Source organism: Uloborus diversus, chromosome 7 (genome assembly GCF_026930045.1).
Source record: "Uloborus diversus isolate 005 chromosome 7, Udiv.v.3.1, whole genome shotgun sequence".
In the NCBI taxonomy this organism is placed as follows: Eukaryota; Metazoa; Arthropoda; class Arachnida; order Araneae; family Uloboridae; genus Uloborus; species Uloborus diversus.
This window is the reverse complement of record NC_072737.1, coordinates 153496909-153516337: the sequence shown is the minus strand read 5'-3', so window position 1 is coordinate 153516337 and position 19429 is coordinate 153496909. Positions and strand designations below refer to the sequence as shown.

The window sequence follows — 19429 nt, the reverse complement described above, 5'->3', positions numbered from 1 at the left end:
GTTTCAAATAAAGTTCAGTCAATAGTAAAACTATCAACACTAGTTATTTTTAAAAAATTTAATGGAAGGAAAGATATTTCAATATGAAATATAAATGGAAAATATGTTCATCAGAATTGAGGAGAAGAAAAGGAATGTAAGTGTGCTTTTTTTAAGTTTAGAGTTTAATGATTAAAATTCAAACCCCTAAAATAGACATCCATCATTTTTTTTTTTTTTTCTAAATCTTGCAATACAGCAACACCCCCCCCCCCCCCCCATACCAGAGCTACTACTACCATCTCTTGTCTTAACCTCTTCCCTCTCGCTTTCATGAATATGCCGGGCTGGGGTTTCGATCTTCATTTCTTGCGCCCGTGATATTGCCGTGTTGGGGTGTGCAATATTAACGCCACGAAACGATCAAAATTAATTCATTTTTTTGGCCCAGAATACATTTTATTTCTCTTTTTATACACTAGACGGCAGCACCAGTCAATTTTAAATGTAATTGCAGCTTTTAAATGTAATTGCAGAGATGCAGGAAGGAATTTTGGTATTACTTACCAGATTGTGACGTTGGCCTCTGTATCTTAAGCTTTGAAATTTACCACACAAGAAAAATTTACTTATATTACACAAAAGATTAATAAAATTCTTTTTTTAATGTTTAAAAGACATATTTCTTAAATTTTTGCTGCTTGCTTGGGCTTGCTTGTTGACTTTTCATAAAATTTTAATTTTTTTTAAAAATTTCAATCTAAAAAATATTGAAAATGAAAAACTGAATGCATATTGTTCATACACTTTTTATATAATTTTCCTAAATAAAAAAATAGACACTTTTATGACCGTTTTCTTGAAAATTATCCGATTGTTGAGGGGTTAAATCCAGATGAGAGTTTCTCCTACCATTTGAACTGATTATCTCAAAAGTTTTAATTTTAGCACTTTCACCCCTTTGCTTTAAATATACAAAGGAATATCTAGAAAATTAAGCTCAACATGACAATTATTTTTTTAGATTCATATTTATCAAATGAGATTCACTGGTAAATACTTTGGCACTTATTGCTTATAGATTTGTTTAAATATTTGTAGTGTCATGTACCAAAAATATCATTATTTTCTAAGCATTTGCAGCCACAACCAGTGGGACAAACATCTATATCGCTAAACCATTCTTCCATATGCTTTGTGTGCCCGCCATGTCCACACACCATACAAAAACTTGAACAACCTATAAAGATAATTATCAAAATTGTATTTTTGCTTTGCTTCAAAGTTTAACTAAGAAAATTATACTGTTTTCATTCAGTAAGTTTTTTCAAACATTGAAAAATCTAGTGGCATTGTTCATGATATTGTGGCATAGTACGCTTTCTCTCAACGAATGCTACTTTTTCCCACACTTTTTACTCATTCCCACGCTTTGTAGCCAGCTGCATCGAATTCTTTCAAATCCATAAAACACTAGGTTCCGCCCCCAAGCTGACCTTTGGCCGTTTTGGCTCAAGTTTAACATTCCGTTCCCAGGATGGCCACCTGCATCCATGGACCAGCTGCATCCTTGGGAAAGGAGAGAGAGAATCCCCGTTTATTTTCCAAGAAAAAGGGGAGATGAATTTTGCGGGGGCTGGGGCGCGGCCGACTTGGAAAACGAGGAGAACGATCAAAAACTTTGGTGAGGTCAGTCATGTTTTTCTGACTCTCCAGAAATCTATCTAACTACGAATCAATTGTGCATTTTTGAATCTTGTAAATAGTGTGTAAATAAAAACAATGTTAAGTTTACCCCTGGAAACTACTTGCTTTCCACTCAGCCACACATACTACCATTACGCCACAGCAAGATAAAATTTGGTGCCAGCGGTGGAGATTGAAAGTTAGATAGAAAATGAGAGTTTTTCGTCCTCCCTTCTCTGTATTGAAGAAAGGCAATCTTTCTTTGAGAAGTTGTGTTGCTGCAGCCTAGCTGCGAAAAAAGAAAGATCGACCCCCGATCTTATTTTATGGTCAGTTTTTATGACTTCGCTCCTGCTTCCTTGCTCCGGCGTGAAGGACCTCCTGCTGGTTTCTTCTGTTGAATGGAGAAGATCGACCCCGATCTTGATGAGAAGTCGAAAGTGAGTGAAAAGATCGCCCTGCGGATCTATTGAGAAAAACGGAACTTCGTAGTCGTCTCGCGATTATCCTGATCTCTGGGATATATTTTTTTCGAAAGATTCGAAATTTTTCTCTGGCCAACCTGGCAGATGTGTATGTGCGAAGTGTTCCAGTGGCGATCCTTGCCTGTTGCGTTGTTCTTACGGCTACCCTAGCCGATTGTGTTGTTCCTGGGCTATTCCTGTCGACTGTGTGACGCTGTGACATGCGTTAAGGAGACATCCTGTTCTCCGGGGAAATTTGTGAACAAATTTGTTTGTGAATTGTGAGGCCAACTTGGTCTGATTCTGGTCGGAACGTCCGCTCCTGAACTGTGTGTTTAACCGCGCATTTAGTTCTGTCCAAGAAATGTGATATTTAGAACAAAGTGACTCATTTTTTCGCGAGTGCTATGTGATGTGAACATTTAAATTGCATTGGATTACTTTGAAGCAGTGCCAGGGTGCAGTCAGCGTAAGTTTTTTTTTCCTTATTGTTGGTTGTGAATAGCTTCTTGGTAAAAATTCGAAACAGTGCATTTGCTTATTTACATCAGATTGAATTGTTTATTTTTTTTTTGTGCTTTTGTTGTTTGATCTAATGCTTTTCAAATAACTTAATTTTTGTGCCGCTTAAACACTCTTGTGTGTGTGTTCTTTTAAATTACTGAAAGAGTTTTGTTCATTGTAAATTGCATTTTTCGTTAACATGGCATTTTTGATAAAAGTTAAGAAGGTGGACCTTGAAGAACTCGCAACAGAGTTCGGGGTACAATTTACTTCCAAAGTACGGAAGCTAGATTTAATAAAACAAATTACTGAATGTACTGACTATAAGGAAGATGTAGCTCAGACTCTTTTAGAGGAAATTGTTCAGACTAGGGATAAGAAAGAGAAAGATGAAAGGGATAGAATTGAGAGAGAGGAAAAGGATAAGCAACGTGCTTTTGAACTTGCTATGCGCACGAGCACGAATGGGGGGACAGCAAATTCTTCCACTAGAGTAATTCAATCCAGTATTCACAATTTAATACCTAAATTTGATTCTTCCCAAAGTGATATTTGTCTCTACTTAGTCATGTTTGAACGGCAAGTTAGACGCGCGGGCATTGAGGAAAGTGATTGGGTATCACATTTGATACCATTATTGCCCTTAGAAATAGCCCAGCTAATAGCGCGTGAATCAGATGAGGACGCCGAAAATTATTCTTTTGTTAAAAATTTGCTCTTAAAGCGATTTAAGTTAAGTGCCGAAAGCTTCCGAAAAAAATTCGTTCAGCACCAAAAACGCGACGACAGTACATGGAAAGACTTTGTTTTTGAGCTTCGAAACTATTTAAATGAATGGATTGACAGTCTAGAGGTTAAGGATTTTGAAAATTTAAAAGACCTTATGATTACGGATCAAATGAAAAAAAGAGCCCCATCGGAAGCAAAAGAACACTTCCTAGATGACTGGTCAACAATAAAAAGCTCATCGAAGTTAGCAGACATGCTTGATAACTACGATGAAGTGAGGAAATTCAAAAATCCGAATTCGGAAAAAAAGAAGGACAGGAATAATTTGTCGGAAAAGACAGAGCTAATAAAGAACGAAAGCGATAAACCCCAAAACAGATCCCTTTCCGATAGGGTAAACACCAGTTTTGAGAGACGAAGACCCCTGCGGTGCTTTGGGTGTAGCAGCGAGACACATTTGTGGCCGACTTGTCCTAAGAATAAAAAGAATAGTGGATTCCCCGAGGCGGAAGAGGTAGTCAATTGCGTGAAAAATCTCGCTGGAGAAGAGCTATTAGCTCCATTCATTACTGAGGGAACTGTGAATTCTTTTCCCATTCGTATTCTTCGGGACAGTGGTAGCTCTATTGACTTGGTTTGTAGAAAATATGTAAACCATAACGATTTTACCGGGGAAAATGTTTGGTTACAAACTCCTTTAAATAAAAATAAAGTTTGTTTACCCCTTGCCAGTGTTTACTTAGAAGGTAAATTTGGAAAAGTGAAAACTAAGGCGGCAGTCATAAGTGACGAATTAGATCAAGGGAGATATTTATTAGGAAATAGAACTGCGCTTTTGTTAGGGGACAGCTTCGAAAATTATTGCTCGAACGGAGATGATTTAGATGCTGTAACAACGCGTGCTCAGGCTCGCGAAAAACATAAAAGCTTAGAAGGAAAAAATCCTTCTGAGAAGTGTAAGGTTTCTTTGGACAACACTCCAATTTTTCCTGTAACGCCTTTGGAAAATGTAGAAATTCCGGAAGTCGATATAAAGGCGCCAGAACTTCCGTTAGCCAGGATAAGTCCTGAGGAATTCAAGTCAGCGCAGATGGAGTGCCCCACTCTTAAGCCCCTCTTTGAGTTAACGGGGGAAAATACGGGTCTAAAGGGAAAGGACTATTATTGTCTTGAAAATGGAATACTGTTTAGGTTTCAGGAGGATCATATGGGTAACACTAGAAAATTAGCTGTTGTCCCGGAAAGTTTGAGAAGCAAAATACTTACTCTTTGTCAGGAGGGTACCTCTGCAGATGAGGGAATGACTAAGTCTAGGGAAAATTTGAGTCGAAATTTTTTCTGGCCTGGTTGCCATAAGCAAATGGAGAAGTTGATCCAAGCTAGACATAAACGTCAGATAGCTGGGAAGTCAACTGATAAGAAGAAAGCCCTTTTGAAACTAGTTTCAATTATTCAAGAGGTATTTTTTGGAATCAATTTTGATGCAAGGCGATGGCGCCGATTTCTTTATTTTTGTTCTTACTTTTTGAGGAGCAAAAGAAAAAAAGAAAGAAAATTCGACTTAAAGAGATACCCTAGCATGGAATACTTTGATGAGTCATAAAATAATGTTCCACTTATTAAAGTTTCAATCTAGTTGCAAAATTTTTAAAATTTTGGTTTTGTGTATGTACAAGTTTTACTTAATGTATTCAATATGTATTCATTTGTGATTGAATCTGTTCATCATTTGACAAATGATTGATTAATGAATTTTCAGGTTTTTTTTTTTAAATTTTAAATTGGTTGAAAATTATTTTAGTGATATTACTAAAAATCTGAAAATGTGTTAACTGCATTTTTAAAGCAACTGCACTGGTCAGGTTATTATGCTATACATCTTAAATGTTTTGAAATTTTAATTTACACTAAAATTTTGAAATTTTATATGAGTTAAGACCAGACAAGCTGTTTATTTTTGTATCACAACCAACTTGTAGGAAAGAAATACTTGATATTTTGATATGAATTTGCATTATATATTATTATTGTTTAATTTCTTAATGGATTTGAAAGTTCTAAAGGGGGGAGGAGTTGTGGCATAGTACGCTTTCTCTCAACGAATGCTACTTTTTCCCACACTTTTTACTCATTCCCACGCTTTGTAGCCAGCTGCATCGAATTCTTTCAAATCCATAAAACACTAGGTTCCGCCCCCAAGCTGACCTTTGGCCGTTTTGGCTCAAGTTTAACATTCCGTTCCCAGGATGGCCACCTGCATCCATGGACCAGCTGCATCCTTGGGAAAGGAGAGAGAGAATCCCCGTTTATTTTCCAAGAAAAAGGGGGAGATGAATTTTGCGGGGGCTGGGGCGCGGCCGACTTGGAAAACGAGGAGAACGATCAAAAACTTTGGTGAGGTCAGTCATGTTTTTCTGACTCTCCAGAAATCTATCTAACTACGAATCAATTGTGCATTTTTGAATCTTGTAAATAGTGTGTAAATAAAAACAATGTTAAGTTTACCCCTGGAAACTACTTGCTTTCCACTCAGCCACACATACTACCATTACGCCACAATATAAAATATTTTGTGATAAAAAGCTTTCTTAAAGTTTTATTAATCCTCTCAAGGCCAAGTCAATAAAAAATAAGGTGGAAATATATTTTTACATTTGATGAACATAAAAGGACAATATAAATTCAGTTTCTTCTTTCAATAAGCTTTTATTACACTTACTCGTTTGTTGATTCTTTGGTAGATGGACGAAGTTTTAAATTTGGAATCAAAATGTCACTATTTGAAGTAGGAGTCTCATGTGAGGTTTAGGGTGAAAAATGGGTTAAGCTTAATCAAAGAAACAAATGCTTCAATTAAATCTAAATCTGGGTAATCATAGATCAGAAGAAGCTCTGTTCTCAAGCAGTTGTGTAGAACCACTGCATTAGAGGCACCATTCATTACAAGTCACTTTAACCAATTTGGAAGCCACAAATAATTTTCACACGTTTTAAATAACATAATTTTCTTTCAGGATGGAAGATGCATCTATTTGTTTATATTTATTTTATTTACAGTTCAAAGAAATAAAAGAACATATGGAAATGTTCTTGGTAATATGATTTTCATGGTTCGTATGCTTTTAAAACCCTTAAACTGCTTGAAATAAAAAGTTTCATTTGAAAAACTTTATCTTCAGTCCTTGAATTTTTTGATATATTTGGAAAGGTAAATTTAAAAAATTGTCTAAGCTTTTTCTCTCTCTCTTTTTTTTTTTTTTTTTTGAGTTTTCCCAATTTTATTTGTCACTCCTAAAATGTGATTTTTTTCCAGAAAAATCTGATTAAACAAGACCCCACCCCCCTCTTTTTTTTTTGAAGACCGGCGTCAAATTTAGTGCATTGAAGGAATCGACTTATATAAGACTTACATTTATCTGAGTTTTCAGAATTAATAGCTCATTTTTAAAAAATCCTAATTCTGGAAGCTGGCCAACATCGAGCTCGTGCTTTGCTAAAAATTCCATCCAGTGTTTAAGATTTCAATCCATTTACATCTTGCAAATTTTTCAATTAACAACTTATTATTTTTTTTTTTTAAATTTGATTTAAACTAGTAAATAATTGACCACAACAATCAATGTCATTATTTTCCCAATCTACAGCTTCAAGCGTTGGCACTCTTGAATCGCATGTCACCAGTGGCGGCTCGTGGGAGGGGGCCCAAACCCCCTCACTTTTTTCAGGCAATAATTTGTAACTTTTTATTTATTTTCCTTTTTTTTTGTGCGTACGCGCTTGAATTTAAAAATGGATTGCACCGCATTTCCTGCGTATAATCCGCAGTTTATCCGTTAGAAAAGTACAATTAATGAGGTGGGGTGAAAAGCCGGTGAAAGTACCTCCCTTGCAGCCCCTTACCGGTGCTGCAAGGAAAGCGTACTGCAGCGCTGGAAAAAATTTTAAAAAAAAAATTAATTTGAATTTTTGGCAACTTGAATTCAAATTATGTTTTTCGCAATCACGAGCGTGTGTGTTTGTGTGGGTGCGTAAGTGTATGTATGCATGTGTGTGAGTGAGTGTTGTGTATGTGCGTGTAGGTGTTCGTGTGTGTGTGTGTGTGTGTAGTCGTTCGTGTGTGTGTGTAGGCGTTCAATTGTGTGTGTGTAGGCGTTCGCGTGTGTGTGTGTGTGTAGGCGTTCGTGTGTGTGTAGGCGTTCGTGTGCATGTGTGTGTGTAGGCGTTCGTGTGTGTGTGTGTGTAGGCGTTCGTGCGTGTGTGTGTGTGGGATATGGACGCCACCGCCCAGCAAAAGTGGATTTCGGGGGATAGTGCTCAGGACCAGCCGCGCCGCCGCCGGTGGACGGTGGTGCTGCAGGCCTGGTCCAAGCTGAAAAAGGCACGGACGCCAAAAAACGGTCAAGTGAGAACAATAAGCAATCGTGATTGCTCAAAAAAAACAATTTAATGAATGAAAAATTTAAAGAATTTTAAAAATAATAATTTTTTTTTTAAACGGGTTTTGAAGCTTTTGCAACAAGGTGTAAAAGGTTTTGTCTAACGCTGAAACTTTTATATGAACTGAAACTAAACTGTGTTGTCTTATTTTATTATTTTGAAAAAGTTCAGACTTTCAAAAAGTTTTCATAAGTCTTTGATAAAGCTCAATTTATCTTTGAATGCTCATTGAAAAAAAAATTCCAATTTTGTGTATAAACCATGATTTTAGAAAGTAGGATGCCAGAGTCAATTTCTCATTTTGTATTATCTAAAAAAGTGTTGCATGAAAAAAATATGAATTTCATATGGTATCAAAAATTCCATTCAAATACAAAAATGGGTAAAAATTTATGGCAGCTATCCTCTGAGCTCAATCTATATATATAAAAATGAACGTTTGTCTGTATGTCATCCATGAACTCAAAAACTACCGGCAGATTTGGCTGAAACTTTCACCGTTTGTTATTTTTGGTACTGGGAATGTTTATAGACCAGTTCGAAAAAAATTTGATTGATAGTTCCTTTTGTATTCCAATTTAAGTCACAATCCATTGGATAAATACGAATAAAATTATCGGCTGAGCCATTCCATTTCAGATCAGGCAGGGTCTGTCACATGACCATCACCGATTTTTTTGAAAAAATTACAGTAGTTACAACTAAGGGACATATGAAATATCCCAAAAGGATTTTGCAAGAAAATTTTTTTTTTCTTCAGTTATAGCCTATTAAAATTCTGCACAAAATCCGCCATTTTGGAAAAAACCGGCAAAACACTCCATTTCAAATGGACATTATTTCAAAAGTATTTAACCTATTTGAATAATCCTTTTTTTCTAAAAATAAATAAGGACCCATATATCCTCCAGACATCGTTTTTAAAAGTTTAGTTAGGTTTTTTGATAAAGAAAAAAATCATTTTTGTCGCGAAAAAACTGCATTTTTACCGATTTTATGATTTTTTTTCTCCATGAAAAAAAAGTTTTTTTTACTAAACGGAGATGGCAGTCTAAAGCCCTTATATGATAGTTTCATAACATATTTTATTATAATCCTCGGATACATACAGTCTCGGAAATAAAATTTGAAATTTTGAAAATTTTCAAAAATTAGCGATTTTTGAAGTGATTTTACTCAAAAAACCCATTTTTAAAAATCTAAAAATTGGCTCATTTGAACCCCATATAATGCTTAACAAGTGGGTAGACACCGTATCCCGTATTTTTTCCCATAAAATGTTTTATGATTTTTTGAAAGTGACCTTATCGCCCATGGCATGCATGTAAAATAAAAATTTCTAATAATTTCAGTCACTGAAAATCTGATGAAATTAATGCCTAATAGCTACAATAATGGTGCACTTTATCAGCAACAAATAAAATTTTTCTGACTTTTAATAATGTAGCAGTATCAAACCGCTTCTGATGACCCAGTCAATTCGTCTTTTTGTACTTCGTTATATGAATATATTTTTCTGCTGATCAGCGCCTAATTGTTATGGGAGCTGAGATCCCATACTTCCTTATTTGTTTCAGTCAAATTTTTGTATTTTTGACCGAATTCAGGTCACTTAAGCATTAAAATAAGTTCTGAAGACTATAGGGGTCCTGACCTTCTTTTGTTAGAAATTGGATCCCTGGCTATAATAGTTACCTTTAGTGATCTATTTGGTTACCTCAACTTACAACCATGTTCAATTAATCATTTCTCTCATAAAACAGTGGGCTTTTTAAATTCTTAAACTACAAGTGAGTTTTGCGGTATGAATTTAGTATACATATTCTTACGTATAAAAGTAATCATACTAGGTAGGATCCAAAAATTATGTGACAACATTCGCCAATGTCAAACCAAAGCACGAAATTAAAATTAATCGTTTTAAATGCATTGTATTGTTCTTCCCTTTGATGGTTTTCCCTGTCGCGTAACTGAGTTGAAGAGAAAGAGAATTGAAAGAGAAAAAATATGATTCGTTGCTGCATATGAAAGTAACGGTGAATGCATAGCTTTGGAGACAAAATAAAGTAATATTTAAATATTAAAAAAAAAAGAGATTTTTTACTGTTACTGATAAAGTACATCATTATCGTAGCTATTAGTCATTAATATAATCACCAAAGGCTCTTCTATCTAAAGGCTACACACAGAGTCTTACAAAAAGACGAATTGACTAGGTCATCAACAGCGGTTTGTTACTGATATATTATTAAAAGTTAGTAAGATTTTAGTTGTTCCTGATAAAGGGCACCTTTATTGTAGTTATTAGGCATTAATATAACCAGAATTTTAGTTATTGAAATTATTAGACATTTTTATTTTACATGCATGCCATGGGCGATAAGGTCACTTTCAAAAAATCATAAAACATTTTATGGGAAAAAATACGGGATGCGGTGTCTACCCACTTGTTAAGCATTATTTGGGGTTCAAGTGAGCCAATTTTTAGATTTTTAAAAAAATGGGTTTTTTGAGTAAAATCACTTCAAAAATCGCTAATTTTTGAAAATTTCAAATTTTATTTCCGAGACTGTATGCATCCGAGGATTATAATAAAATATGTTATGAAACTATCATATAAGGGCTTTAGACTGCCATCTCCGTTTAGTAAAAAAAACTTTTTTTTTCATGGAGAAAAAAAATCATAAAATCGGTAAAAATGCAGTTTTTTCGCGACAAAAATGATTTTTTTTCTTTATCAAAAAACCTAACTAAACTTTCAAAAACGATGTCTATAGGATATATGGGTCCTTATTTATTTTTAGAAAAAAGAATTATTTAAATAGGTTAAATACTTTTGAAATGGAGTGTTTTGCCGTTTTTTTTTTCCAAAATGGCGGATTTTGTGCAGAATTTTAATAGGCTGTAATTGAAGAAAAAAAAATTTTCTTGCAAAATCCTTTTGGGATATTTCATATGTCCCTTAGTTGTAACTACTGTATTTTTTTCAAAAAAATCGGTGATGGTCATATGACACTTTTCATACCTGCCTGCCTGATTTGAAATGGAATGACTCGGCTGCAGAAATTAATTCGCGTGAAAGATCTCATTGATAAGAAGTTAGCTGTTGCCATTTTTCTTGAGTTAGAACAAATAAATTCTTTCTTTATTGTTTTATGGCTTTTAATGCAACGGGAGGATTTAAAACTTTTTCTATTTGATATTTTTAGCGATTGATTGATCTTGCAAACTGCGTGAGTACAAAATTTGAGTATAGTCACGGCTTCAGTTGATACCTGGACCAATTATTATAAAAATTGCTATAGATATGTATTTTTTCCACGTAGAAGGTGCATAATATGCTCATCGAAGCCACTTGCCACCAGGTGGCACTGCAGAGTAGCAACGTCTGCCCCGTCTCAACCGATTGTCATGAAAATCAGTATAATGATGTATTTTTTTGTTGGCGTAGCAACGCGCGTCGGGTACAGCTAGTATCATATAAATTATGCAACACTGTACATAGGTATTCATTCAAAAAAAAAAAAAAAAAAAAAAACGACTTCCAGAGAATTACTAAATTTGTTTTGATAACTTACCTTTCACAGCAACAGAACAAATAGCACAGGATAAAGCAAATTTTTTGCAATGATAACAATGAGCTCCATTTACATCTTTTTTACAGTGTTGGCACTCTATCAAAAAGTCTGAAAAATACATCTCTTTAAAGGTCAAGTAAGTTTTTAATTTCAATACAAAACTAAATAATAACTTAAGAACTAGGAAAAATCACATAAATTAAAATTATATTTAGGGGGAAATTGTGTACCTAGGACATAAGTATACATTGCTTCTACATCATTTTTAGCTTTACCTTTAATGATATGGCAAAACAACACATGTAGTTTGCCTCTTTATCACCATAGTTCTCAGTGTGGCTAAATTACTCACAGCAAAGCTGCAACTTTGAGATAACCTGGAAAACCTTGAAAATTGGGAGAAGATCCAAAAAATCCTAGAATATGTCCATGAGCCGTTTGAAGTAATTAAACGTTTATTGAGGAAAAATTGTTTTATTGACAGTAAATGTAAAGTTATAGGGTGAAAAGTAAAAATAGGCCCCAGGTCTCCACCTTCTCCTACAATTAATTTTCAAAATGTAATGAAATTCTGCATCTTTTATAATTTGATTTGTTTTGTTAATTAAAAAAATAAGGCTAAGTTTCAAATATTTTAGTGTGTTTACTTGCTAATTACAGTAACTAATATATAAAGATTTAGATCCATATAAAAAATCTCTCACCTATTCCTTTATGCCTTTCAATTGTAGCAGATACAGTTTTTAGAACTTGAGCTCTTTGCTCCAGCAAATTCCACCGATAAAGAATATCCGCATATATCAGCTTGTAGTTATCGAATTCAGCTGCGTGTGCAGGATCCAGAAGCCTGAAATGAAACATAGAAATGCTTTACTTTTCATGTGTACGGGGTGCAGTGGCGTACCTAGCAATGGGTGACACTCGAGGCAGTAAATTGAGGTGTCATCCCCCCCCCCCCCCCCCCCCGCCTTCTATAGATGCAAAAGAAAAAAAAATATGTGAACATGAAAAACATTCATGCAAAATATGAAAACAATGTTCATGCAATTCAAAAACAACTACATTTGTGTCATAATGAAATTTTAAGTCGGCTAATGCACAAAAAAACAGATAAAAGATGGGGTCTGGGGGTTAACTACCTGGAAAATTTTAAATTGTCTTAAAAATGCATTTTAGCTTTATATTTTTCAAAAACTTGAGTATTGGAGGAGTTTTGAAGGAGCGTACAAACACTGGGGAGTCTACAGAATTTGAGTTGAAATTCCCTGAACATTAGAAAATATTTTTAAAACTAACACACACACATTGCATACATACAGCCAAGAGGTTGTATTTTGACAGTACAATCAAATTAACTGTTTCAGTTGACATATTCGGATTTTAAGTCTAGTCATTTATTTATCAATTTTTCAAATCATTTCCTTGATTATTCCTACTTTTCTAACCAGGTGTAATTATTTTCTGTACTCTACTTTTAGAATGGAAAATATGAATAAACATTTACTTTGCAGCTTGCTATTACGCAAGTATTATATTCAGTGGCTTTTAGTATAAGCATCTTCTTTACTATTCATCTCATTGTTTTCTAAACAGTGTTTAATATAAAGATTTCTAAACAAATATACAAAGCTATTCTTTTAAAACTTTTTTTTTTTTTTTGTCTTCTAAAAACAAGTATTTTATGTGTTACATGTATTACTTTTCTTAGTGAAAAACAATTCAAATTCCACCTTCAGTTCAGTCACTTCCTATTCTGGGCTGATGAGTGCTAATAAGCACGAAACTGATGTCCTCGGATGAAATGACTGAGCTGGAGGTGTATTTTATGTATTTTTTTGTCTTAGTCCTGGCTATAGGCAGGGCTCCTAACACATTTTAGCTTCAGAAAAGGGTAAAAGAGGACCATTTTCAATCAAAAAGTGGACTACAGAGGACCAGTTAGGATCAAAAAGAGGACCTTGAGAGGACCACTCATAGTTAAACCCAGGGAAGCACCAAAAGGCAAATTAGTTGCCAGTTATTAAATTCGTGAAGATAATTCATTAATAAACTATAATAATGATACAATTTCTTTATCACCTGTGAAACTGATCTTTTTATCCATTGAATAATATTATTTACACAAACATTTAGATGGGGGGGGGGGGGCACTTAGTTCAGCACTTAAGTATAATGATACATTTTGACTTGAACCAGGGATACTGGTAGTCTCACTGAAGGATAGATGAAGCTACGCTTCATCTTTATTTAGTTTAAAATTATTTTTATGTTTTTCTGTTTTGTAATGCTTTTTAATAGCGTTATATCCCTTCTCAACCGATATTAATCTATCATACGTCAAACAAAACGTTATTCTCTTGTTGTTTTCCCCAGTCTCTAATTTTATTCCCATCTTCATCAGTTTCATCTAACCATTTGCTGAGAAAAACCTTTGCACTTCCCCATGACTCACACTGAAACCTAAAAAATATTGTGATTTTCAACAAAGCTACAACTGAGTTTATAATAAAATTATTTTGTATTTGAATTTTAAATTTAATCTCTTATCACAGGGTTCATACCCTTTAGAGAGAAAAAAAATTAAGCACTTTTCAAGAGTAAAAAAATATTTTTCAAGGTACTGCCCTAAATTCGCACTGTAAATATTGCATGCAGATTTCATTTAATGCTAACATATAAATAACAGGAAATAATATAAAAAGTACAGGAAAACAAACTGCTTTTTCTTCGAGACACTTTGATAAAAGATCTACTGTATTGAAAGTTTTCCTAAAAATGTCTGAAATGCTTAATCACAAAGAGAAGCAGATCACATGAGGCTTAGTTTTGCAATTTTCATGTTCAACATATATTTTCAAGAATCGCAAAGCTTAGATTAAAAAAATGAGTGCTTTGAACTTTTATGTGGGGGGGGGGGGGGGGTGAAACAATTTCCCTCTTTAGCAGGCATCATGAAAATGAAATGATGTACATAAATTCAACTTTATAAAATTTTATAATTTAAACTTTGTTTCAAATACAAACACTTAGTTAAAATATTATGCACACAATTGTTTACATTTAATATCCCCCCTATAAAAAAAACGAAATGTAATAACCGAAAATAAGCTAATAATAATTAAAATTAAGTTTGCAAAACTAGAAATTTGAATTAAAAACAAAAAAGTATTAATTTTTTAGTTATTTAAATAAAAATTAAAACGAGTTAATCTAATGTAGCATGTCAAAACAACTTCAAATTGCCAAAAATATAAAAATATTTATTAGATGCGAAACGACTGAAAGTTCAGATAAGGAAATTTTCGCGAACCAAGTTCAATTATCGCATGTTTCCCATAAAATAAATTTATTTATTTTCTACTAAATTAAACATAAAGCATACTAATCTAAGGTAGCACTTGGGAAAATAACATTCGATTGGGCAAAATATTTTAATATTTTCATGATGCAAAAAGATTGAAATTTCAAACACTAAAAGCCATTTTCCGCGAAGTCCGAGTAAGTTCAACGTTGCCATGGTTTCCAAAATAATTACTTCGTTAATTATTGAAACAAAACGAAAAATAAGCTAATCTAAAGTAGTATATGTCAAAATAACTTCCTACTGTCATAAACATCAAAATATTTACAAGATGCAAAAGGATTGAAGTTTCAAACGCGAGAAGCAGTTTTCCGCGAAGTCCGAGTAAGTTCAATGTTTTCATGGTTGCCAAACTAATTCCTTCGTTAATTATTGAAACTAAACGAAAAATAAGCTAATCTAAGGTAGCACATGTCAAAATAACTTCCGATTGCAAAAAAAATCAAAATATTTACAAGATGCAAAAGGATTGAAACCTCAAACACGAAAGCAATTTTTCGCGATACTGCATATCGAACATATGTTCAGAAAATTGCCCTGATGAAATATTTTTTTAAAAGAATTACAAGCAATATAAGTATGCTTTAGATTGCTTGTAATAATTTTTGAAAGAATTCAAGCAATAAAGAAACTTTTTATACTTTTTCAAAATTTTCAAGCATTTCTAAAATGAACTTTTTTTTTCAAGAACTTTGCCAGGTTTTTCAGGGGCGTAAAATTTACAAATATATGCGCTTGTAAAAAAAATGGCGCATGCGCCACGAGATTACTTCCGAATTCATTTGCAAAAGTGGTGGTTCATAGCAGTGTTACTATTACAGTCAACTCGCGACAACTCTAAGTCCCAAGGGACCGGCTAAAACGTTCCGAGTTATGGGAAGTTTCCACAACAGTCTCAAGAGCTTGGGATCCAATGAAAACTTTGAGATAAAGGAATATTCAAGTTATCGAGAACCGAGATCGGAATGTTCATTCATTATTGCAAACGTGAGGCTGAAATTCAGAGAAATATTGGTAGCACTCTGCTTCGATTCGACGTCATACTCCTCCCCCAAACCTCTCTTTTTTATGGATTTCCATGATGCAGCGATTGAAGGAGGATTAATAACGTCAATCTGAAGTGAAATAATACGGGAAAGTCAGGTTAAGACGCCGCAGCCGCGTGTTTGGGTGTACAGTATCTTTTAACATAATGGAAAGCTTTTTAAATCTGATTTTTAAGTAAAAACAATATAAAAGTGGACTAATCGAACCAAAATGTTAAAAAGCGGTCTAAAGCGGACTTAACCCTAAAAAACGGACTTTGGTGGGAAAAGCGGATCATTTGGGAGCCCTATATAGGGCGGTAACTTACTGAATATTAAAACTTACACATTGTTAGTAGTTTTTAAAAATCTTTATATTCTTGATGCATTTTTGTTATAGTTCAAGTTTGGAATCATAAGTCAATAGCAAGACTTCATATCATTTTTACAAATTCAAATTATTGGCAAGCAATCTAAATTTAGAAAAAATATTTCAGTCCCAAAAATGAAGAGATCTTGTATTTTATTTCTGATTATAATGTGTTTAGAAAGAATAAAAATAAAATTCACTTATGTTTTAAATGAGGAATGTGTGGTACGTATTTTGAAATTTTAACCCTAGCTCCAGTGAATTAACCCCAAACTCCCGTGAGTAGATAGCATTCACTGTGGACCACTTTTTTGTTTCTTCATTCCCCTGAAATGACAGTCTTACCAGTAAAACAGTTAAGTTACCGGAACCAGTTCAGCCTTGTCATAATAAAGCCTTCCCCTGCATGTTAAAACTTACCAAAACATATTAAATTATCATGCCGTGGTGGGAGTCTTATTGTTGATGACGTTAGGTGTGTTACTCGATCATGGGCTATTATATATATGAGGATAATCATTAAATCTACTCCTGTTGGCATTAATTTTACAACTTCAACAATTAGTTACCAGGACATTTTCTAATAAAAAATTGTTACAGCTAATTTTAAATTACTCTATCTCATATATATTTTAAAAATCACATTAAAAGAATACATATTTATTTTAAATGTTCTCTGCAAAAAGGCTAAATATGCTTGGTCAAATATACAGGGCTGCACAGTTGGAAGTAAAATGACCGACTCGGACTCCTAGAATTTCGAAGCCTTTGACTTTGACACCTTTACCTTAAATCAGTCTGATTCCTCATTTCAGACTTCATATCTCAATGGAATACAAGAAAGCTAAAGGATAAATGAGTGAGACACAAAGCATACAGGAGAATTTTTTTTATTTATCTCTACCACTTTATACTCTCATATTTCTGTTAATCTGTTGAATAACTGATTTGCATGGTTGTTAAAAGAATTATGTACAAGCACCTACCTAGAATTAGCTTCAACAGCAAATTTTTCTTCATCACGTGCATCATTTCTACTATTATTAGAAGAATAATCGTCAAAAAAACTGTACTCTTCAATGGAATCAGACCAGCTGTTTGAACGATTTCTTTTTAAAGCTGCGCCAATTACTGGAAAAAGAAATTACATTTGAATTTTTTCTCTAGATACTGAGTTGGTATAGAAAAATTAAAAAAAAAAAACAGAAGAAATTATATTTAACCATGTTAACTATAGTTAGAAATAATTATATGGATTTGTTAAACTAATAAGTAACAATGCAATAATTCCTACAAGCGTTAAATATCAGTAACATTATTTTGTTACTTATATATTTAAAAACATAACGTAACTAATTTTTTTATCAAATCAAAGTGTTCGGCAATTTAAAAAATACATCACAGAAGCTTAAATGAAATTTTGCTGAGGCACTACAGCATTAATTAAAAGCATAGAACTATTTTAAGAAAGTTAAAAATGGAAATATCAAAAGGATGATCAGTCCTGTTTGATATATAAGTGGTTATGAAAATGTTCATATTTTCTTTAGATTCTAGCAGTTTTCTGAGGATGGAGTTGCTTTTGGATACTCCTACAGTTCTGATCTCAGAAAAATTCTCGGAAAGAAAAAATGCTTGGGACTTCTCTTTGAAATACTTTAGGAAACTATCAAGTTGGTTTTTGTCAATCCTCATTTGAATCATGCTTTTCACTTCTGAATGGTTCATCATTACTTATGTTTTTGATAGCTAGAAAATATTCTCTGATGGCAAGATTATATACCAAATACTCAAATGCATGAAAATTTTAACTCTTGATATAATTTACAAAAACTACTCATGATTGATGGAAGTAAAATGCAGATTTAGCAGAAATCAAGGCTTGGATTAGATTATTGTACTTAACAGGTCTACAAAACTGTTCACATTTTAATGGGATAGATTCATGGTCTACTAATGGAACTTGTATTGAAACATTCTCTTGATTAGTGTCATAGAACCATTTTCCTTGTCGATGAGATATTTACACTTTGATAATATATGTGCAAGAAATGGACGGACAAACTGATTAGGATAGGAGATGTTTTTGAAGTTTTCAATGGAAATTGTAAAGTTGCAAGTGTAAATGTAAGAATTATACTTAAATGTAACTTAAATTAATTATTAAAGATCTAAATTCAAACTAAATTAATAAAAAAAATTTTAAAAATAGCTTTCCATACATAATTTTTTTTAAAAAAATTCAATCTGGTAAGTAATTAAGCTTATTATAATGCAGAAAACGTAAAAGGGAAACATTTTCGACTCCATACTAGCATTATTTTCATAAATGAGGCAGTGAGAAGCAAAGGGATGTAAGTGGATAGTTTCAAGTTTTGAGTAAAATGTATTTAAAGATAAGGTCCTAGGTAGGCTTTCATTGAAAAGTGTTTCTAAACTATGCTGTATAGCAACATCTACCAGGGGTACTAGAACTATCTCTTGCCCCAATACAGAGGAGAGGTCCACCTACTATTTGTACTGGTTATCTCCAAATTTTTAATTTTGGCACTTACATCCCTTTGCTTCTCACTGCCTCAAGTCTCCTTATAAAATCATAAATAATCTTTTTTCTTTTCTTAATTCAATGTGTGACATTAAAATTATAAAAATTTATTATTTTAGGCAATTTTATGTTGAACATTTTCAACTTTTAATGTTTTTTTAATAAGAAATCTTAGGGGTAAATGCAAAATCACTAATGAAAATACCTAAATTCCAACCTTCAAATGTATTATCAGCTGGCAAAACTGTATGATAAGGAGAGCCTCCAGGCTGTAATAAAAATAATTACAAATTAAGAGCATTTTTATCACAAGAACTGCAAATCAAAGAGAACACTAATTCATTGCACGCAAAAAAGAAATGAAAGGCAGTTATGCACAGGGTTGGCTTTTTGCCGGCAGATACTAGTTTTTGCCCTGCCAGTGGCAGAAACTGGTTATAACCGGTAAAAACCGACAGAAACTGGTAGAAACTGGCAAAAACTAGAAAATGTTTTTAATAGCTCTAGTAATTACTTAATGACAGGCAATTAAGTAAAATAAAACATATAACTCCATTTCGTCATTGCAAAAACTTAATATAATAGTTATTTAATAATTAGTGTAAAAATATGTTAAATAACAAGACTGACACTTCCAAAGCAAAGTAAAATGTATCATAGTTGAAATTGCTATGTGTTAGAAATTTTAGCCTTGTAATGTTGTAAGTAACAAATTTTTCAGTTTGTTTATAATTATTTTGTTTGCATTCAA

At 33.3% G+C, this 19429-nt stretch overlaps 1 protein-coding gene across 1 annotated transcript in view; it reads right to left on the bottom strand.

Annotated features, from left to right (window-relative positions):
• Positions 1–269: 269 nt before the first annotated feature.
• The window catches only part of LOC129226951 (GATOR complex protein WDR59-like), a 64535-nt gene continuing 45375 nt past the window's right edge, over positions 270–19429 (bottom strand). Inside the window, exons 16-20 of the mRNA XM_054861580.1 lie at positions 18884–18947; positions 17120–17264; positions 12082–12224; positions 11378–11485; positions 270–1219 (exon numbers count right to left, since the gene is read on the bottom strand). Coding sequence (XP_054717555.1) covers positions 1083–1219; positions 11378–11485; positions 12082–12224; positions 17120–17264; positions 18884–18947 — 597 coding nt within the window. The 3' untranslated portion in view covers positions 270–1082. The remainder of the gene's footprint in view (positions 1220–11377; positions 11486–12081; positions 12225–17119; positions 17265–18883; positions 18948–19429) is intronic.